Source organism: Natrix helvetica (genome assembly GCF_964273705.1).
Source record: "Natrix helvetica genome assembly, chromosome: 2".
Taxonomy (NCBI): domain Eukaryota; kingdom Metazoa; phylum Chordata; class Lepidosauria; order Squamata; family Natricidae; genus Natrix; species Natrix helvetica.
In genome coordinates this window covers 186,596,005-186,619,346 of record NC_138552.1, presented here as the reverse complement: position 1 = coordinate 186,619,346, position 23,342 = coordinate 186,596,005, and the positions used below count along the sequence as shown (strand labels likewise).

General features: G+C 39.4%; 1 protein-coding gene across 1 annotated transcript in view; it reads left to right on the top strand.

The window, feature by feature from the left end:
• The window catches only part of AK9 (adenylate kinase 9), a 67,706-nt gene that overhangs the window by 8,393 nt on the left and 35,971 nt on the right, over window positions 1-23,342 (top strand). The window contains exons 4-17 of the mRNA XM_081943899.1: window positions 590-642; window positions 1,373-1,469; window positions 2,764-2,876; window positions 3,326-3,517; window positions 4,484-4,603; window positions 6,154-6,228; window positions 7,021-7,119; window positions 7,986-8,125; window positions 8,204-8,384; window positions 9,850-9,994; window positions 15,023-15,142; window positions 19,076-19,183; window positions 20,273-20,427; window positions 22,668-22,824. Of these exons, the coding sequence (XP_081800025.1) occupies window positions 590-642; window positions 1,373-1,469; window positions 2,764-2,876; window positions 3,326-3,517; window positions 4,484-4,603; window positions 6,154-6,228; window positions 7,021-7,119; window positions 7,986-8,125; window positions 8,204-8,384; window positions 9,850-9,994; window positions 15,023-15,142; window positions 19,076-19,183; window positions 20,273-20,427; window positions 22,668-22,824 (1,755 nt within the window). The remainder of the gene's footprint in view (window positions 1-589; window positions 643-1,372; window positions 1,470-2,763; window positions 2,877-3,325; window positions 3,518-4,483; window positions 4,604-6,153; window positions 6,229-7,020; window positions 7,120-7,985; window positions 8,126-8,203; window positions 8,385-9,849; window positions 9,995-15,022; window positions 15,143-19,075; window positions 19,184-20,272; window positions 20,428-22,667; window positions 22,825-23,342) is intronic.

The following is a 23,342-nucleotide window of genomic DNA, read 5'->3' as shown; positions in this document are numbered from 1 at the left end:
CACATTGTGATTTGTTTGATTTGATGCTAGCATGATCCGTTTATGTTTCACTTTGTGCAAAGCTATTTTATTTTATATACCTCTTAACATTAGAAGCGAGCTTAGCATTATGGTTTATTTTACAATACCGGGCAGACTAGTTGTACATGTGGATATAACCTAATGAGTCATGCATTGTGCAACTTCTCTAGACATTTCAGGATATTTAGAAGTAGTGTTAAGTGTCTTGGGTCATTTTCAAGGGAAAACTTAGCTACAGCACAGCAAGTTAAATGTTCCTTAAAGAATTCACAGGCGATCAGATGTTACCTAACTGGAGCAACACAAAATATGGCCACTTCATGGTTTCTGCACTTATTAGCTGCATTGCATTTATTATCTCTTTGTAGGGAGATATATACAGGAAACCATCATTGCAGATGGATTTTTATGGAAAAGGAATGCATGCTTCAATATTAAAAATGTTGTTTTCAGTTGCCAGTTATGTAAATTCTGTTTTGCATTATACAGTACTGCATATATGCTGTACATGCACACAGCACCATCTAAACATTTTTTAAATTTTTTTCTATGTGATATATTCTTTCAGCTTTTGAACTTATAAATGAAAACATAACTGCTGAAACAGAATATGGACTGAAGGTAAACCTGTACTTATTTATTTACCTGGATCTTGAGGTATAGTTTTGTATTTTATTCCTTACTGAATTTACAATTCTTTCGGCGGGCACTATTAGTTAAAGCTCACTTCAGCTCACAACTTTGAATTATTGTAATTGGATTGGATTTGAACTAAGGGCAATGTACCAAGCTCAGTAGTAGACCACATGTTTTCCATATACCAGTTGGTTCATTTTTTAGCATCTCCAGTGTAAGATGATGCAGCAGATAATATACAGTAAAAGAATTTATCCTTAAGGAGGTGCCATAAAGAAAAATAGAAAAAAGGAGAGGGAGGGAGGAAGAGAGGGGGGGAGAGAGGGGGAGAGAGGGAGAGAGAGAAGCAAAGATTTGTGGGATGATAAAAGAAACAATATTGAGAGGAGGATCCAAAGTCACGACCACACAACGTGCGATCTCAATGCTCTGAGATCGCAGTGGACACTTTTGCCACTAGGTTGTCCAAACGGACCTAAACTGTCCCGCAGAGACGGTGAACAGGAAGACTACGTCTTGCTGATCTCAGGGACATCGCAAAGTCCCTGATCGACCCAAGAGAAGGTCTTCAAGCCGGTGACAAAAAATCCAGCCATTTGGCTGATGAAGGTGGCTCCAAAATGGAAGGATATGGAAGGCAGCTTTGCATATTAATTATATATTCCCTATTATATATTATCAATGCAATTCAATATTTTACATTGCTCTCCCTAAGTGTAAGGACCTGCTTTACCAAGGTCAAGATGTTCCGGAAGAGTTGGTGATAAAGATGCTTATGATCAAGCTGGAATCACCAGAGATTAATCACTTCGGTATGGGTTGCTGCATCTTCTTTTTTCTATTATCTATTAAGTAAGCTCATCAAAACCCTAGAAATATATACCTCTGACTTATTTATTTGTCTGTCTGTTTCATGGATTGCATGGGATTTAGAAAGCCAATTAATATAGTGGCTAAGGCATTAGGCTAGAAACCAGGAGCCACTGAGTTCTGATCCTGCCTTGGACACAAAGTAATCTGGATGACCTTGGGCCAGTTTCTTTCTATCCGCCCTAGAAAAGAGGTAATTGCTAGCCACTTCTGAAACATTTTGCCAAGACAACTTCAGGGACCTATCCAGGCAGACTCCAAAAATTCGACAAATTTTAACAGAAGAAATAAAAAGAGCCAATGTCGTGTAGTGGTTAAGGCATCAGGCTAGAATCCAGGAAACCTGAAGATCTAGTCTCACTGTAGGCATGAAGCCTGCTGGATGACCTTGGGCCAGTCACTTTCTCTCAACTCTAGGAAGGAGGAAATGGCAAACCACTTCTGAAAAACCTTGCCAAGTAAATAGCAGGAGCTTGTCCCAGCACTCTCAGAGAATTGCAAATGATTGAAAAGGGGGGGAGAGGGATTTAGAGGCCACCCAATTCCCACACAAGTCTGGGTGGCTCTGTAAGGCAGTGGGCGTTATATTTTTCTGTTAGCTACAGTATTTGCTAACTTTGAGCATACATAGTACACAAAAGAAAAAACCCTGGTAAAAATGAGATTAGAGAAGAAAGTGGAAGTTTTTTAAGTTGTAGAAGAAAAGTGTAGATTCTCTGGTTTTACAGGAGAACGTTGCCCTTTCAAAATTGTGCACCTCTCCAGACCTCTCCTCTTTCTTTAGGAAGAAAAATAGGAAGTGTAGTAAAGCATATATGGAGACCAGAGGAGAGAGTGTACTTTCATTCCTATTTCAAGGGCCCAGTAGGTGCAGGCTGATTCTACTGTCCCAACTTATCAGATGGACTTCCAATAGCATAGGCATGGAAATACTGTACATCAGATTTGACATACCTTGAAACCGCTGCTGGACTAGAAGACCTCCCAAGTCCCTCCAACTTTGTTATTCTGTTATTTTGATCTAAGGGGAAAACACTGTTTTCATACATAAAGCTATTTGTTGGTTGAAGACAAAATGAGGACATAGTGGTGTAAAATGTTTTCAGGAATTGGTTGTACAGTAATTAGACACAAATGAAGAAAGACCCAGAGTCATTCTATAATTATTGTAAAATAAATGTTAAGCATAGGATCTTTAAGTAATTTATAAAAATATTTGCATTTCCGCCCTTGCAGGTTATGTTCTCTGTGATTTCCCTTCTCTTTCTGAGGATTTCATGTCTACACCAGAACAAATAGATGTGATTAAAAATTTAAAATTAAAACCAGATTTCCTGATTAATATTAAGGTAAGCACAGGAGGCAGCCCTTCCCTTCCCCCATCTCCAGGTACTTGGAGAGACAGAACTTCTAGCCCTCGCTGGATCAGCTGCAGTTAAGGGGCTGGGCAGCCGCAAGATGTTCGGACTCGCCACCTCCTGCACTCCCAAAAAATAAGACCTCCCTGAAAAAGCCCTAGCTGTTTTTTGGGGGGGTCCAAAGAAAATAAGACCCCATCTTATTTTTGGGAAAACACGGTAGTAAACCTTTTACAAATTATGCTTCATAAAGTTATCCTTGTCTCCTTTAAATCCATTGTCATAAAAATAGAAGTTGCCAACTGTCTTTTAATAGTTTTAAAAGAAACTACCAGAACATTAGCAATAAAAGCTCTTCTTCTAAGATCTTAGAAAGAAGAGTTACAAAATTATCTTTTGTTAACAAGTTCCATCTCATAATGATCTGTTTCTCCCACTAGTGTCCTAACAATGACTTGTGCCAAAGAATCACTGGTCAAAGACAGCAGCCTGACACAGGACATGTATTTAAAAGAGACGAATGGGATCCTGATATTATTGAAAAGCGTAAGAAAAAGAAGAAAGAAGTACGTAAAGGTGACGAAGAGGATGAAGAAGCAGAAGAGGAAGAAGACGAAGAGGAGTCAAATGAGGTAGCTTTCCATATTTTCTAAAAAGCCAATTATTTGTTTCAAATAAAAGATCATTCATAAAGATCATTCACAAAGACATTGTTTACTATTTGTTAAACAATGCAACATTCTTCTTTAATAAAGTTTATCAAATTAAGTTGTACAACACATACATATCCTAATTCTACATGCTGCATTTTTAAAAAACAAATCCATTGTCATTTGTACGTATTAAAGCTATATGTCTTTCATTAACAGTATTACTAACCCTTTATATTTGTCAGTTTAGATTTGAACTTTGTAGTTTTACTTTGAAGAACCAGACCTAAAGCATTTGGCTGGCCTGCTGAAGCAAAGAACTGGTTGGGATCTCCTCCCATTCCAAGTATAAAATTGTCTGGACTAGCAGCTTTCAATTTTAGCATTGGGAACAGCATTCTTCAGAAGTAGCAGCCTTGTTTGGGTGATACAGGGCAGGTTTTATGACACACCTCTCTTTCTCTGTCTCTGTCCGTCCATCTCTCTCTCTCTCTCTCTCTCTCTTTCTCTCTCTCTCTATCTATCTATCTATCTATCTATCTATCTATCTATCTCTCCCTCCTTTCCTCCATCTTACTCTCCCTCCCTCCCTCCCTCCCTCCCATCCATCCATCTATTCTATCTATCTCAGAATTCCTCAACAGGACTCCAGCAGGAAAAAATATATTTTTTTAAAAAAAAACTTACAAAATTACTTCAATTTTAATAACTGGAATTGAATATTTGTTCAGGAATAAGGTTTTATTAAAGGTTCATTTCCGCCGGTAACTAAGCCAACCACAATTTCATTTTAGACATTTGAAAATTGCATTCAGCAATTTTGTTCTGCTGAGCATACAGCTAATGTTCATCATTGCTGATTTTATACATTCAGAGTGGGAGGTAGAACCAAGCTTTCTATATGTATTTACTGTATTTTTAAAAGGTTTTTTTTTTCCTTCCACCTAGGCTGATCAAATTATGTTGACAGAAATTTTGCCAACTTTAGTGCAAAGGCCAGAAGATTTTGTAGAAAATGCACAAAAGAGAATCGAACTCTATAAAGATATTATGCTGCGTCCTCTAGAGGTAAGATAAGGATAATACCTTTTGCACTTCTTAGCCATAACATCCAGAAGTAAGAAAAAAAGGAACGAAAAAATACCAGATATCAATGTTGTAACTTTTATTATTGCTAGTAAGCTTAGATAACTGTCTCATGAATCCATGAGCTACATTATATTGATAGTACAAATGTTCATCTTTTGCACATTGTACTAAACTACTTATTATGATCCATACACTTTTAAGACCTAGTTTTACATATTACAACGAGGCATGGTTTTACTAATAATAGTGCATTGAATAAATCACAGTTGGCTGAATTTATAAGGTACTTTAAGCATGGGATTTATTCATTTATAAAATTTATATACTGTATACCTCACTATCCAAAGTGACTCTTCTTGATTGTGGTCCAACCTAATATTTTTGGAGGAGTTAAGACCAACCTGGGTGAGATAAGACTGTATTATGTATGTGGATTTGGAAAAGAATGCCATTAAAAAAAATTAAAACAATATTTACTCTTTTGGGAAGAGTAAAGTGTGGTTTCCCCTAAGTAGCAAGAAACAATATTGCAGATTTTTTTTCAATCTTGACTAGAGGAGTGTTTGAAACTGCAATGTTGGGGCAAGGGTAGAAGACCATACTAAACCATAAAATGTGACATAGAGCCCAAAAGCTAGGTCCACATATTGTGTTTTCTCCTCTACATTTTCCATTTTTTCTTATTCTTTTATTTTTTTATTTTGTATTAGGTTTTTATCTTTGTAATCTCAATTTTCAGTGATAGTACTACTGTATTAAAAAAGAGGATTTTTTTTCCTCATCTGATACTTCTATATAGAGGACAGGGATCCTTATTTAGGCATCTGCTTTAAAAACAAAAGGAGGACGAAAGCAATCATGGTTTCATCTAATCCGTAGAATTAGTATTACGGGAACCAAAATATAAAATATTTTAAAAATCAATTATATTCTAAAATGCCTTGAATCTCTTTTATACATTTGGGAAGGAATCTCCTTTTTTCTTCATATGTCCATGTGCATTTATCAAAAAATAGGGAGGCACGAATAGTGGTTCTGTACCGGAGGCTTGTGTTTGGAACCATACCGTAGAGCTGTTGCTTGCCAAGCCTTTGCATTTGGTTCTAGAGCGGTTTTGCTTGCCACCTGGACTGGTTGTTGAATGGATCCATAAAGTCAATATTGTCCTCAGTCAAGAAATATAATATGGACAATGTGGATAAGGTAGAATATGGCTCCTCTGCCAGCCCGACATCTCTTCTTTGTCAAATTCTAAACTGTCTTCACTCATAAGTACAATTGAACTTATGCAATTCTGGCCTGTGGATTGCATGAAGTTCAATTGTATTTATGAGTGATGTTTGTCCTCACATTCCTTGCCAAGTAAACATTACAGTTACAATAATATTAGATATTAAGAAAAAGGTATGTCGAAAAAATAGCAGCACAGATTTTTTTCCCCAGACATGTCAGTGCAATCATCTGAAGCCATGGGATACGGATCAAATCCAATCTATATATTCAGTCATATTTCTGTTTTAAACTTTCAGGAATTAATGGCTGAGCAGGACTCTCAGTATCTTTTCGAATTGGATGGAAACAAGAATGCAGATGAACTTTTTAAAGTAAGCAAGCAACACACACTTACTTTCAATGCCAATTATACAACCCTATTTCTGTTTCAACCCTGCCTCCTTTAAGGCAACAGGGTTTCTACAACTTGGCAATGAGTTCTCTGCTTCTATCCTATATGTACAAGACAGTTCAATATGTTGACAGTACTGGTATTATTATGATATTAATGTATCTATTAATAACCTTGTAGAAATTGCAGAGAACTACATTTCCCACCTGCTATCTTTTATTGATCAAATTGTTTATTTTAAAAAAATGTACTGAAATACTCTTTCAAACTGACTTTATATTTCAAAACCAAATGCCCAATATTAATTAAAGATAGGCGGCGCCTAGGAGCAGAGCCTTCTCTGTGGCGGGCCCAGCCCTGTGGAATGACCTCCCCCCGGATATTAGGACCACTACTGACCTCCGCTCCTTCCGTGTAAAGCTCAAGACCCACCTATTTCAAATAGCCAGCCTGGCTCAATCATAACTTCATAACGCTCCTGATGGGTTTTTTAATTCAGTAATTTTATTTAATGGGATTTTAAATTGTGTTTTTTAATTGTCTTTCACTTATGAGCCTACCTCCTCCATGCACATGTATATGTCTTTGTTCTTTATGTATGTATGTTTGTCTTTATCTGTATTTTATCTGTTTTGATTGTACGCCGCCCCGAGTCCTTCGGGAGAGGGTTGCGGCTAATCAAATAAAATTATTATTATTATTATTATTATTATTATTATTATTATTATTATTATTATTATTTATGCACAAACTGTTATGTGGTTTTGCTCAGTCAGTAATAACCCGCCTTGAATCCATGGGTCAACGGAATGGAGCTCTTATAACCAAGCTTCAGAGTGCAGACGAAGAATTGTTAGATGGTCTGGAAAATGTAAGTGTGACATTTGTATGTGTTGCCCGCAGAAATAGCATACAGTCATATTAAAGAGTGTTGCTATAAATGCTGATAATAGATTTTTCTTACTCATAGCAGATTAACGCATATGGCACAACTCCAAAGAATGCCCTAGATACAGACAACAAGCAGTTTATTGGGATTGCTGATTCCTCTATTGTTATTGTTTATTGTGTGCTATTTGTTTTTATATTATTTTATCCTGCCTTTATTTTATTTTTAAAATCAGGCAGTAAACATGTCTAATCCTCTCTCCTCATATTTTCCCCACTAGAGTAATCCTATGAGATAGGTTGGACTGAGAGGGAGGGACTGGCCCAGTCACCCAGCTGGTTTTCATTTCTAAGGCAGAAGGACTCATGGTCTCCTGGCTTCTAGGCCAATGCCTTAACCATTACACCAAACTGGTTATATAAGTAAAATATGCCCACATTTCATTTTTAAGAAAAATCTTAAAATTATCACGGTATCTTCTGATAAGAGCTTATGCGTAAACCTTTCGTCTCATCACTGAGACGTGGTGGCGCAGTGGTTACAATGCAGTACGGCAGGCTACTTCTGCTGCCTGCTGGCTGCCTGCAGCTTGGCAGTTCGATTCTGACCGGCTCTAGGATGACTCAGCCTTGCATTCTTCAGAGGTCAGTAAAATGAAGGCCCAGATTGTTGGGGGCAATATGCTGACTCTGTAAACCACTTAGAGAGGGCTTTTATTTTAACCTTCAGTAGCATGGTTAAAATTAGTGACATAATGTTTGAAACTATGGGATGATAAAATACTCGTCACTTTTCAGTACAATATGGTTTTCAAGGGCTTCCATCATTTTCTTTATTTTGGCCCTCAGGGTGAACTTTTTCGGGTGCTTTCATCCTATAAACTTGTAGGACCTAGACATCGATGGCGTCGCAGCAAATGGGGCCGAGCATGTCCTGTGGCTTTAAAAGATGGTGAGATTATCATGGGAACTGCAGACAATGCTGTTAGGTAAGTAGACCTTCGTTACCCTTAATACAAAATCCATTTTTCTAAGGCTGTAGTTCTGTATTTTTGCTTTCTTTGTAGCTTCTTAGGTAAGATGTACCTGCTTTCTACAGAAGAGGCATTGAAACAATTCATGCTGAATCCTCGTTCCTATCTGCTTCCACCTATGCCCCTTCCACCTTGTAAAGTACTGATATTGGGCCCTCCATTATCTGGGAAAACAACCCTGTGTGAGTTGCTTGCAAACCATTATCAAGGAAAGGTGGGTCATTTTACTAATTCACTTTAGTATCAAAATCTCAAAGTGCCTGTTTATAGAATATCTTATTTAAATAGAAGACGCTTAAACACAATGACTTTAACAACCAAGAGCTTAGTACAGAACCCCAAAGAATATACATATCACTGAAACTGGGAATTGTATTCCTAATTATTCTGGGAGACCAATTATTAAAGGCCAGATAAATTTTCCTTTGATTATTTTGTCTCCTGATTCTGTTGAGCCACATAAATGACAATTCAAAGTTTCTTGCTTTAAAAGTGGCACCAGACAAAAGCAATAGTGGGGAAAGATTTTACAAAACCTTTAATTAATTTTTCTATTATGTTTCTATATCAACTCTTCTCTAGTGATCAAGGAAGTTTACATGGGTATCTGCTATTGTACTATTTATTTATTACATTTTTATGCCACCCACTTCTCCTACAAGGGGACTCTGGGAATGTGCACATACAAAATTAAGCCTACAGGGCACAGGTGGGTTTCTTCCGGCATTACTGCCGGTTCGGTGGACGCACGATTTTGCGCGTATGCAGTTGCCTATAAATACACTATATTGCCAAAAGTATTCGCTCACAACTGATTCTGATTATGTGGATGGGTGAGCGAATATTTTTGGCAATATAGTGTAGGTCTGTGCATGTGCAGAACATTTTAAAATATGAAAAAAAAAGATGTCATGGCTGTTAAGTAATTAAGCTCCACGTTAGGAGAGCGAGTATGCAGAGAAGTGTAATGAGAGTGATATGGTAGAACATGCACAAACCAGCATACAGAGACACTGAATAGTATAAAAATATAGTAGTTTACTATGTGGAAATATAGAGGTATTCAGAGTCCGGTTAACACGGTTCAGTAATTCAGTTATTAATATTCTCAGTTTAACACACAAAGTATAGCTAAACAGTAGCAAACCACAATACCTCAGTATACACCAATCAGCTTCTAACAAAACAGAGAGATAACAGCCATTCTGGCTCCCTCTTATAGCTGCTTGAGGTAACAAAGCAATTACACCTCTTAAGCATTTAAAGCAACAGTAAAGTAATCATAGCTTATATACATTGCCAAGCCAAGCCTAGGGTTACATCCCTAACAACAACGACCAGGGAACAGTTCAGGGTGTGGCGAGCATGCCGTCCCTACCAGTTCAGAGACCCAGTTGCCATTTCCACTACCGGTTCCACTGAACCGGCGCAAACCGGTAGGAACCCACCTCTGATGCAGGGAAAAAATGACATTCTATAATGTTTTCATAGTCAAATATAACAAGGTTAATTTTTTAAAAAAATGAAATATTCTTTTTCACTATAAAATTTGGAAAATGAAACGTGTGTGTGTGTGTGTGTATGAGAGAGACAGACAGTATTGAAGAAAGAAACTGGACAAACTAGCAATGTATCTGCCTCATCCACCCTAAGACACCATGTTCAATGGTTTTTTGCAGGTTCTTGACATGGAAGGTCTTCTAAAAATGCATTATGAACAAGCAAGACTAGAACTCATTGAGCAGACCCGAACTGAAGCAATCCTGGTAGGCATTGCCAGAGTGAGAGAGAGAATGGAAATTGAGCAGCAAATGAAGGAACAAGGTGAGACGGTTCCATGTCAGAGCTAAGATACTCAGTTGTTCAGATGTAGTTGTTTCAATTCAGAAGTTGTGTAAGAATATTTCTGCAAGCCAAATGAAAGAACAAGCACTTGCTATTTAAAATGAGAAGAATGAGGTCATTTTTTTTCTCTTCTCCATTGGGATGTTGTTGTTTTTTTAACATTGAAATATTTTCTTGGTAAGGTAAAATAATGAAGAGATGAGGTAGTACAACCAAAATTATAACATTTTCTAAACTTATCAAAACAAATATAGTACTTAATGTCTTTTGAAGAAAGAGATATATCCATAAAATACTAATGTAAAACTAGCTCAATCCTTCAATATGTGTATTAGTATTATTAGCCACAGGCACCACATGTTACTCTATCAGTATTAATACAGTATGTTATTTCAGTACGAAGTATTTATTGAATATTTTTGAGCTGGTTATTTATTCTGGTTTTATATTGAAATCTTATTTATCATTTTTATATACCGGTACCGAAAACCAGGAGTTTCTCTGGAGCTTGGCTGTATAAAAATCCATCCAACCAACCAACAAACCATATGTTTTTTATTGCCAAATAACTTCTAGCTCAGTTTTTCTGCCAACAGTTTTTACTCTGTTAGAACATTTGACTCTAATGGCAGATAGGTGGAAGGGGGATGGTTTCGCATGAGCGGTGGGTGAGCGCAAGGGTGCCCAGCTCCATTTACATGAGCAACAGCATGCATATGCATCCCCCACTTGCACAAATGGAGCTGCATGCATCTGTGTGCTCACCAGGCATTCCCGCAGCCCGATTCTAAATGGGCCACAGCCCAGATGTTGGAGACTCCTGTTCTCTATATATTCTCTTCTGTTGGAACCAAACTAATCTTTCTTTAGAGGAAAGATTGAACAGTGATTTTGTAAGGCTAGGGTGGCAGGTTTATATACTTCATAAATTGATTAAACCAGGGACATTTCCACATAGGGTTTGTATCATGGTGGGATTCCAAAAATTTTACTACCAGTTCTGTGGGTGTGGCTTGGTGGGCATGACTTGGTGGGCCTGGCAGGCGAAGGTTACTGCAAAATCCCCATTTCCTCCCAATCAGCTGCAACTCAAGAGGCAGAGAATAGATGCGGGCGGGGCCAGTCAGAAGTGGTCTTTACCACTTCTCCGAACTACTCAAAATTTCCTCTGCCAGTTCTCCAGAACTGGTCAGAACCTGCTGAATACCACCTCTGGTTTGTATCACTTCCAAATCATGAACATTTCCTTTCCATTATTTGTGTTCGGCAGCTAAAACAACTGCAAATTCAACTAGCAAAAAAATAATAATCAAAAAGTGTCGGTTAGCATGTTTTCCAGCTGACAAGTGTTATTAAAAGGCATAAGATTTCACAAGATGCTGTTCGTGTCATCAGATTCATAGAGTGGCTAGATTTAAAACGAGTGAAATGGAGGCAGGGAAGACAAGTTTATTATGTAGATGCAGGTTAGAAATATCTTATCAATTAACAAATGTAATTTGTTACCGTGTTTCCCCGAAAATACAACCTGTCCCGAAACTAAACCCTTGCCACATTTTTCGCATGGGCAAAAATATAAGCCCACCCCCAAAAATAAACCCCCCCTCCAGCCAGGCAGAGCACCCCTCACTGACCTAGCTTTATTCCGAAAGCGCCAAGTCGCAGGAGCCGGGGGGGAGCGCTCACGTTGCTTGCCGCCTTCGGGATACCGCTAGGTTGGGGAGTGGCGTTCTGCCTGGCCGAAGGGGAGAGTTGCCGGGCAGCTGCTCCCTTGTGAACTGGCTCCCGAAGAGCCAGGCACAGCCTCAGGGGCAAAGCAGCCATGAGGTAACCATGCTCACGAGCAGCCGCCCGGCAAATCCCCTCTCCAGCCGGGAAGAGCACCATTCACTGACCTAGGGGGTAATCCCTAAGGTGCCAAGCCATGTGGCGCTCTGCCCACCCCCCAGCTCCCGCGGCTTTGCACATTCGGGATACCCCCTAGGTCAGTGCATGGAGCTCTGCCCGGCTGGAAAAGTGGGTTGCGCGAGCGCCTATTCCGCTGGCAGCTTCACCAAGCCCTTGCCAGGCTCTCCCAGGCCACCGCCGCTGGCTGCTGCTGCCCGCCGCCGCCACTCCGCACATAACTTCCAAACTCCAAAACTCAGGTCTGAGTCTTCCAGCATCGGCTGCTCTAGGAGTGCTCTCTGTGGTGGGCCTGCTGCCGGACAGAGAGTCTTCCGGACAGAGTCTTCCAGCAGCCGGCCCACCAAAGAGAGCACTCCTAGAGTGGCTGATGCTAGAAGACTCGGCCCCGAGTTTTGGAGTTTGGAAGTTATGCTCGGAGCGGGGCGGCGGCGGGTGGCAGCGGGCAGCAGCAGCCAGCGGCGGTGGCCTGGGAGAGCTGCGCAAGGGCTTGGTGAAGCTGCGGGCGGAACAGGCGCTCGCGCAACCCCCTTCTCCAGCCGGGCAGAGCTCCATGCACTACCCTAGGGGGTATCCCGAATGTGCAAAGCCGTGGGAGCTGGGGGGCGGGCAGAGCGCCACATGGCTTGGCACCTTAGGGATTACCCTCTAGGTCAGTGAATGGTGCTCTTCCCGGCTGGAGAGTAAGTAAGTAAGTAAGTAAGTAAACTTTTATTTATATACCGCGCCCTTTCCTAAACAGGACTCGGGGCGGTGTACAGACATATTAAAAACCATATAGATACAAAATATAAATGTGCATAAATATATAAACATATAAACATATAAACGGAGGAGGTAGAATGTGCTGTACCAAATTTAAATTAAAATACAAATATAATTAAAATTTCCCTTAAAAATTACACAGTAAGATGTTTGCCAGGAGGTTAAAGATGGGACTATACATCAGTCAAGCCAGCTAATTGGAACAGGTGGGTCTTAAGCTTCTGTCGGAAGGAGCGGAGGTTGTTAGTAGTTCTAATATCGGGAGGGAGGTCATTCCAGAGGGTTGGGCCCATCACAGAGAAGGCTCTACTCCTAGGCGCCGTCCGCTGGCACTGCTTGGCGGATGGCACCTGGAGGAGTCCCTCCCTGTGAGAGCGGATTGGTCGTGAGCATGTGTGAGGTAAGATGCGATCCCGCAGGTAACTAGGTCCCATGCCATGGAGCGCTTTGAAGATAGTAACCAACACCTTGAAACGCACCCGAAAAACCACAGGCAGCCAGTGCAGCTCGCGCAGGAGTGGTGTTATATGGGAGTATCTTGTCCCTCCCATGATGGCCCGCGCGGCCGCATTCTGAACTAGCTGTAGTCTACGGGTGCATCTCAAGGGGAGCCCCATGTAGAGAGCATTGCAGTAGTCCAGGCAAGACGTCACCAGCGCATGAGTGACTGTGCGTAAGGCGTCCTGATCCAATAGGGGGCGCAATTGGCGCACCAGGTGAACCTGGTGGAACGCCCCCCTCGCCACGGCTGCCACATGGTCATCCATCGACAGCCGGGTATCAAGGAGGACGCCCAAGTTGCGCGCCCGTTCCACAGGGGGCAGTTGTTCGCCCCCTATGGCCAGCGATGGCATCCACTGGTTGAACCGGGGCGCCGGTAGCCACAGCCACTCAGTCTTGGAGGGGTTGAGTCTGAGTCTGTTGTCCCCCATCCAGACCCAGACGGCTTCCAAACACCGGGACATCATTTTGACGGCCTCGTTGGGGTGGTTTGGGGTGGAAATGTACAGCTGGGTGTCATCAGCGTACAGATGGTATCCAACCCCAAAACCACAGATGATCTCACCCAGCGGCTTCATGTATGTGTTGAACAGGAGGGGCGAGAGGACCGACCCCTGTGGCACCCCACAAGTGAGTGGCCTCAGGGTCGACCTCTGCTCCCCTGCCAACACACACTGCATCCGGTCGGAGAGGTAGGAGCAGAACCACCGCAAAACTGTGCCCCCCACTCCCACCTCCTCCAGCCGGCGCAATAAGATACCATGGTCGATGGTATCGAAAGCCGCTGATAGATCTAATAGGACCAGGATAGAGGAGCAACCCCTATCTCTGGCCCTCCAGAGATCATCTACCAACGCGACCAAGGCCGTCTCCGTGCTGTGACCGGGTTGGAAGCCGGACTGGCGCGGGTCTAGATAGTCAGATAATTGGCTAGCTCCACCGGATCCAGGGAAGGCCTCTTGAGCAGGGGCCTCACCACCGCCTCTTTCAAGGCAGCCGGCAATGACCCCTCCTCAAGTGAAGCGTTCACCAGACCCAGGAGCCAGCCTCGTGTAACCTCCCAGGATGCCAGTACAAGCCAGGAGGGACACGGGTCCAATAAACATGTGGTGGCTCGCAGTCGCCCACGCAACCTGTCCAAATCCTTGGGGGCAACAGAGTCAAACTCCTCCCAGCGTGGTGTCTCAGGACTTGCTTCCGACGTCTCCCCTGGTCTGCTGAAGGGGGCCCAGCCACTCCGGATCTGAGCGATTTTGTCCTGCAGATGTTCCCCAAACTCCTCTGCTCTACCCTGCAAAGGGGCTTCCCGCGGCCTCTGAGATAAGAGGGAGCGAGTCACCCGAAACAGGGTGGCAGGGCGGTTATCTGCGGACGCAACGAGAGCGGCACAGTATCTACATTTGGCCGCTCTCAGTGCCACAAGGTAGGTCCGTAAATAGGCTCTTACCTGTGTTCGGTCAGATTCGGAGCGTGAGGACCTCCACCTGCTTTCTAGGCGTCTCTTGTGGCGTTTCATCACCCTCAGCTCCTCAGAGGGGATTTGCCGGGCGGCTGCTCGTGAGCATAGTTTCCTCATGGCTGCTTCGCCCCTGAGGCTGTGCCCGGCTCTTCGGGAACCAGTTCACAAGGGAGCAGCCGCCCGGCAGCCCCAAAACAATAAGCCCTCCCTGATAATAAGCCCAAGGGCATATTTCGTGGGGCAAAAGAAAATAAGCCCCTGTCGTATTTTCGGGGAAACACGGTAAATGCCCATCGTGTAAAGACCTTCTGAAATTGTCTGAAATCTTTATTTAATAGAAGAAGTACTTCATGTTAATTATGTTAATTTTTTTATAGTTGAACTATATGCCCGAGAGTTCGGTGAGAGGGAACTGGGAAGTGAGGAAGAGGAGGACATTCCCACAGAGGACAAAAGTTCAATGCTGACCAGTGTTTCAACAACTACTAGCCCAAAAGGTAATCTAAGGATTTGATTTTTCATACATTCTATAGAAGAATAGGCTATACCCGCAGAACTCTCCCTGCATAGTGAAGTAAGCCTCATCCTTGGTATCCAGTTCTTTAGGTTGTCAGAAAACCTGTGATACATTTCGTTTTAATATGGCTATAAACCTGGCATTATTTCTCCATTTCTGTAAAGTGGTAAAATGGGGGATTGGGTGGGGGGGAATATTTTCATTTGTAAAAGAATCTGCCTGCATGTTCAAAATGAACTGATCAAACAGGAGAGAATCTTTTTTTTTTCTGATACAGAAGCATTATGTGTACATGTAGATTTGTAAGTAGATTTTTTACACTCAATATGGTCCCAATCCTGAAGCTGACATTTTACCGTCCTGCAATGAATGATTAATGGATCTAATTAAAAAATAATAGGAGACCATAATTTACTGCTATATGAAGTAACAGTTCAGAATTTTCACAAACACTAATTCTTCCCTTATTTTATGAAAATAAGATGAAAAATGGAAGCTTTTGTTTCCACTTCTACTCCTGCCATGGTTCCCTATGATGCTAGAGGCCAAGGGTTATTTATTTATTTAAATCATCCAAGCCCTGAGACTATGATTTATAGTTGGTGTGTTCTCATTTAATTGAAATTTAAATAAACTGCAGATAAAGTGCACAGGTACAGTATAGGTGGCACCTTGCTCAATAGTAGTAACTGTGAGAGGGATCTTGGAATCCTAGTGGAGAACCATTTATAATTGTTTTTCCACACTTACAGCTATTACAGCATCCCCATGGTCATGTGATCAAAATTCAGACACTTGGCAACTGACTCATATTTATGATGGTTGTAGTGTTCTGGGCTCATGTGGTCACCTTTTGTAACCTCCTGATGAGCAAAGTCAATGGGGAAACTAGATTCACCTAATAACTGTGTTTCTAACTTAACAAGATAGTGATATCATAGCCAGAAAGGGAAAACTTAAAGTTCTATTTCCTATGTCCTGCAGTAATAATTGTTTTTTTTTAAAGATTTTTTTTATTTTTGATTAAACAGACAAACAACACAAAAAAATAAAATAAAATCATCTTTCGTTACATATTGTAGAAGTGTGTTGATTGGTTACAAATAACTTTCGTGCATCTCTTCCACAGTCATTACTTATAATTCATATCACATTGTATATTTTAAATCAAAAGTCTTTATATATCTTACTATCAACATCCCACAATTCTCATTTGACTATAATTGTTTTAACGCCCTTTTACATAAAATAATCCAAAATTGAAAACCCAACCACATAATGACATTTCATTAATTATTTCTAACATCATCCAATAACATTACACCTTTATAACATGTTCTAAGTAAGAATTAATTATGATTGATAACAAAATTTCTAATCCTCTTTTCCAAGTCGCTGTTTACTATTTGTATCCCAATACCTTTTATCGAGCCAGTACATATATATATTATTAAGTATATCCCTTGTCATTTCATTGTTATTATTATAATTGTTATTTATTAATAAAAATTCATTCTCTAATTATATCAGGTTTCCTCTCTTCAAACCAACACATGTGTACCTTGTTATCATTATCAATTATTTATTTAGCATATCACTCTAAAGATTACTAAATTACTAATCACTAATCATATTGTAAAAGTGTGTCAATTGGTTACAAATAACTTTCATGCATCTCTTCCACAGTCATTACTTATAATTCAAATCACATTATGTATTTTAAATCAAAAATCTTTATATATCTTACTATCAACATACCACACTTCTCATTTGACTGTGGTTGTTTTAATATCCTTTTGCATGAAATAGTCCAAAATTAAAAAACACAAGCACATCATAACATTTCATTATTTCTAATATCACCTAATTACCCCTTTATAGCATGTTCTAAGTAAAAGTTAATTATGTTTGATAACAAGGTTTCTAATTCTCCTTTCCAAATTGCTGTTTACAATTTATATTCCAATTCCTTTTATTAAACCAGTACATAAAAATTCATTCACTAATTATATCAAATTTCCTCTCATCAAACCAACACATGTATGTACCTTATTATCCTTATCAATTATTTATTTAACATAGCACTCTAGAAATTACTAAATTACTAATCACTAATTACTAAAATTAACTAATTTTGTATTATCAACTTTCATATATCAGCCTGTATCCTTCCAGTAATAATACAGTCTTATTTCTTTTGTCCTTTGTGGAATTGATCTTCTATTTATTTCCTTGATAAATTTTTTGTGGACTTCTCTCCGCAGCTTGTTGCTTGTAGCATCACTTAAGTAATCTCGATGCCTTCCATCTGCTATCTTAATCAGCTTATCTTTGGTTGTCAATCTTGCTTCTGAGAAGTTCTCTCTCCTTAAATCCATCGTTTTTCCTCTTTTTTCTTCTTCCATGCCTTGAAATCTGGGGTATAGTTCCTGTTGATCTAATTCCCTTTTCCATACTCCCCTTTTCCCACTTTCAACCACGTTCACTCCACTGGTAAAGTAATCAGTTGTCTTATCTTTATAATCATTTTCCCCTTCAATTTTTGGGACTATGACCGCATCACTTTTTACTGTTATAAACTATTTTTTCCATCTTCTTCTCAATTCTCTCTGTTATTTCCAATAAATTTTGAATTCCAGCCAAGATGTTTTGCAAAGTTATTGTTTCTTTTGAATATTGTGTCATTTTGGAAGCTGGTAGATACTGCCACTCTGGCTTTCAAGGCTTCTTATATTAAATTAGCTTAAACACAAGTTCATTTATGAGCTTCAAAAAAGAAAGTTCTGTTTCTTTTTCTCTCCCACTGCCAATATGACTCTCAAAGTGCACCTGTAAAAACAATTTGTGCCCTTGCTTCTTATCACTTTCTATAAACAAGTTGCCAAGCCTTGAGTTACAAGGTCAGTGAGATCAAAAGGAAAAGCGAAAGTGCATTGTTTCAAAAACTCAAGCCTTCTTCAACTTCAAGTGGCAGTATTGCTTCCACCTCTACAATCTTATTTCAAACTTAAATGAAACAGAGTTCTTAAATAGAATTAATAGCAAGTAATAAAAATCCTTGTTGAAATAAAGAAAACTTTAATCCATAGGTTGAAAAATAAAAAATAAAAAAGATGGAAGAAGAAAAACTGATCCATTCTCTTTAAAGAAAAAAGTTGCAAGCACTTCAATCCACAAAGTAAAATTACAAATAAAAGAAACTATCCAAAGCAATCCAATATAGGTTAATTTCGCCGCTTATTTTCTTCCGCTTTCGGATTTAATTTAACTTTTAAAATTTGGGGGGGGGGGGCAGTCTTTTCCAAAACAGTAAAGTTTCCTCACCAGATGGATACACTTTGTCTTTCTGCTTCCCTTCCATTCCGGAGCTGTCCCAACTTCATCAGCCTGGGGCTGGACTTTTTGTCGCCAGCTTGAAGAACTTATCTTGGATCGATCAAGGACTTTGCAGTGTCCCTGAGATCAGCAAGACGTATTCTTCCTGTTCACCATCTCTACAGGACGGTTTAGGTCTGATTGGACCACCCAGCAACAAAAGTATCAACAGTGGTCTCGGAGGATCGAGACCGCGCATCCGTATCATCACGACATTGGCTCCTCCTTCGTCCCAGTAACAATTGTTAAGCTTTGTGCTACATACCAAATTTTAAAGATCCATCAGTGTGGTTTTTAATTACACCAGACTAATCAAATAGAGCTGTAACCTGTTTTTACACCATGCAGATTCTTGGCATAAGTATTCCTTACTGTGTTGGTGTCAATCCTGATAAATTCTTTTCAGTGGCAGGTCTAAGCAAAATCAAAGAAACCACATTCTGGTTTAGAGTACTAGGTGAACCAACCATGTGAGTCCAGAGAAACATGTTGGTCTGCATAACTCAGTGTATTATATTTCTCTTTATACGTGATCTAGAGGGCAGTACCCTCAAACAAGGGAGAGTAATAAAAGAAGAAGAAGAAGAAGAAGAAGAAGAAGAAGAGACTGAAGAAATGTCTATATCCCAGTCTGCAGAACAAATAGGTATTACAGATACAATATAGAAATTAGGCAGAAATAGTGATGGTTATGTGAACAAAAGCATACATTAAGTCACAAAACAATGTAACATGTAAGAAAAATGCTGATTGACTCTGCCCTAATTCACTAGAGTGGGTGTCGGTAACCCGCAACTCCAGAGCCACGTGCGGCTCTTTCACCCCTCTGCTGCGGCTCCCTGTCGCTCACGAGTAATAGGAGAAGACAGACATGTTCTTGTTTTGGACCAGGCTCCCTCTCAGTAACAAGCTACCGTATTTTTCGGAGTATAAGATGCACCTTTTTCCTTCAAAAAAGAGGCTGAAAATCTTATATACTGAATACAGCATTTTTTGCCTCCTGAAACCCTGCCCCCTTCACCAAAATGGTTGTGCATAGCCTCTTGGAAGCTTTCAAAGAGCTCCTAGGGGCTGGGGAGGGCAGAAATGAGGAAAAAATGGCCCATTTTTTGCTCAATTTTACCCCCCCCCCAGCCCCCAGGAGCATTCTATAAGCTTCCTAAAGGCTATGCATGCCCTTTTTAAAATTAATCATTCCCGCCCCCTCTGGAGCACTCTGAAAGCTTCCTAGAGGCTGTTCATGCCTTTTGGGGGGGGGGGAAACGGGCCCATTTTCACAAAAAAACTTTTTTAAAAAATTTTCCTCTTCAAAACCTAGTTGCGTCTTATACTCCGGTGCGTCTTATACGCCGGTGCATCTTATACTCCGAAAAATACGGTAGGTTTCTATGCTTTCTTAAATATGAAATCTATATGTTATAATACATTCTTTCAACCCATAACAAAACCAGTATGGTATTTTTTTAAAAAAACTGTCCAAAAGAACATCTAGAACATTATCAAACATTGTATGAGTAGAAATTTGCTTAAGCAATGCCATTTCCCCTTTTCTTTTTCCCTCTGCTCCCACCAAATTTATTCAGAAGTTCATGCAATCCTTCAGTTTAGATTTGGAAAAAGGGCCCTTTTATTCCACTAATGGAAGCTTCCATTCATCATAGTAATATTAACAGGGTATTTTAGAGTTCTTTTCATTTTGGGATATTTACGCATGGTTTTTTTTCTATATGATAAGCAGATATCTCAACAGTACAAACAGAGTCGGAGATCCCTCTTGACCATCCAGATATCCAAGAAGCAATCCAGAGCGCTATAGAAGTTGCAATGCTATCTCCAATTATTCTGGCACCAGAAACATATGCAGACGTATTAGAAGAAACAATTGAAGAGGTAAAAGTACCAGGATCAAATGAAAGGCACAATAGAAAGATCTTTCTATTAACTAACATGGTATTTAATGTATTTAAAATTATGAAAATCATTACCAATTTGGTAACATTATAAGGAAGATTACAGATTAGTTTAAAACTAAATTCTAGTGTTTGCCTGCAGAGAATAATTTCACTAAGGCATAGAAACAATCAATCTGGGATATGCCATTAAAAAATTAGGCCTGTTAAGATGCCCCAAACTACTACTTTCTCATAGCCTGAGAATATTCTTTAAAAATTCTTTGTTTATTTATTCCCCATTGCTCATTTTTAGAATGCTCCTCTCTCATTTTATATATGATATATTTTATGTCCCAGAGACATTTTGAATTTTGTAATGTCCTTTTCTTACAAGGGATTTTTTGGGGGCTGATATAGAAGAATGTTGTTAATTAAAATTTTTGGACTTTTCTAAGACTTCTAAAGAGAACCAGTTTGGTATAGTGGATAAAGCATTAGGCTTGAAAACAGGAGAGTGTGTTGTATAATCGTGCCCTAGTTATGCCAGAGTATCAGATACAATGTGTATCATCTCTGGCACAAAGACAGTTGGGTAATTTTGGTCCAGTCACTTTCTCTTGGTTCCAGGAAGGAGGCAAACCACTTTTGAAAAATCTTGCCAAGAAAACTATGGGACATGTCCAGGCAGTCTCCAAGAATCATACAAGTTTGAACAATTTCTAAACAAAAACTCTAATTAAAAACAAATGTTGAAATGTCCTGTAATCACTATACTAGGAACCTGCAATTTTCATTGTAAATCTGATGCATTTCATTTCCTACTTTCTGTTTTTAAATCTCTATGAAATCCGCTTTTCATTTGCAACACTTCTCGAAATGAATGCAATTCTCATTCCAGTTTTTCCAGTTATGCTGATATCTAAATGTCACTTCCTTATGCAATTGACCACAAAGAAAAAAAGTCTATGTGGATGTGTAGGTCTATAGGCATTCCTTTTGCAACTTATAAAAGTATTGTTGGCCAGAAAGATGAAGTGTTTTGACTGTTCCAAACATAAGACTTATGCAGTGTTCCATAAAGAATTCAACATAATGCTATTTTATTTACCAATGCTTCTCTTCATCTTCTTTATTCGCAAAAATATAATCTTCACATGAAATATTATATTTGAATTAATTAAAGGATTTGTGCTTGCCAGCCATATCTATTTTATTGCTTTGGAGTGATTCTGGTAGGCAGTGAAGATGAGAGTTGACAAGTAAGATGACAAGTAAGCCTCTTGAACATGACAAATATTATTCTTGAACGTTTCTTGAATTCTGTGGACTTCTGCTTCTTCTACTCCCAGCACAAGAAGCAAAAGTGGTTGCTATTGGTTCGGCCCAGATTGTGCGAACTGGTGGGAGCAGTGGTGGGAGCCTCCACCCACCTGCCCGGACAGTTCTGTGCAGAAGCGTCACCCGAACCGGTAGTAAAAAAATTGATAACCCACCACTGGCAAGAAGGATACTTGATATTAGCTTAATTAAAAAGAATCATCCAAAGAAAAATGAAAAAGCCATTTATTTAAATGTTCCAATTTTAATAATCAGAAAGCAAAAAGAGAAAGTGTGGTGGTGGGGGACTAAGTATTGCAAAGCCAGTAAACTCTAAACATCTTCTTGAAACAGTCCCATGAAAAACATAAGGCTACAACAATTTGATAATAATTTAACAGAATAATAGAATAACAAGAGTTGGAAGGAACGTTGGAAGTCTTTTACTCCTACCCCCTGCTCAGGCAAGAAACCCTATTTACAACTTCTATTCCAACACTGGATTTTTTAAAGAAGAGATTGGATAACCAGTTGTCTGAAATGATATAGGTTTTCCTTCCTGAGTAGGGGGATGGACTGGAAGACCTCCAGGGTCCCTTCCAACTCTGTTATTCTGCTTTCTAAATGTAAGGACTGAACAAAAAAATGAGTCTTTAGAATAACAGAGTTATTCTAGAGCTCAAAGAAAAGGTTTGGTCTAGCAAATGCAAATTGTCATAGCTTTGTAACTGTCTCTCTCCGATATGTAACATACTTTTTAATGAATTAGCTTGTTGCAATAGTTGATGAAAATTCTGTTGTTGAGGAAAAATTAATGCAAGCCAGTCAACTGAACTCAAAAATATATCTTTATCCTAAAGAATGCACTTATCATTCTGCATGTTCAACGTTTAATATGCTCATTGCACTCTTTTATTTCAGTTACAGAAGATAAATTCAAGCAGATATCCTGGAGCTGCACGTAAAGGAGGATGGGTACTGGATAATTTCCCTCCACTGGTGGAACATTGGACTGCTTTGTTAGAAAAAGGACTCCTACCTGATATTGTGATATGTTTGAAGAATGTTGAACAAAATGGTTAGTGAATATTTAGACATGAATATATAAAATGAATGTCACTTAAGTATTAATCATCGCTAAAGTGGTTATGTTTTAAACATGTTCTTTCTCCCAGCTATGGAATTCAATCTCTAAAAATGTGGATGCTGTTGTTGGATTCCAATTCCCATCAGCCTCATCCAGTATCGCCAATCAGACGTTAGGGAACCTGAAGCCTGAACATAGCTAGAGATTCAATTTCTGCTTTTGAGATTTTTCAGTTTCAACTTGCAAATAACATAGAAAAGAACTGCATACACAGAGAATTTATACATTAATCCTACCATTACTATATCCTACTTTACCACCAGTTTAATTCCTTGTTTGATGCATACTTTCATTAAAGTGAGGCATAAATAGTGATATACTATTTATTTCCTTCAGCTGCTCAATTAATTTTATTCAGCCATTGAAAGACCTTTGATTTCTTAAAACATTTAAAGCAATTGGCTAAAGAATGTTTCTAATACATTTAATTATTATTATATATCCTTTTT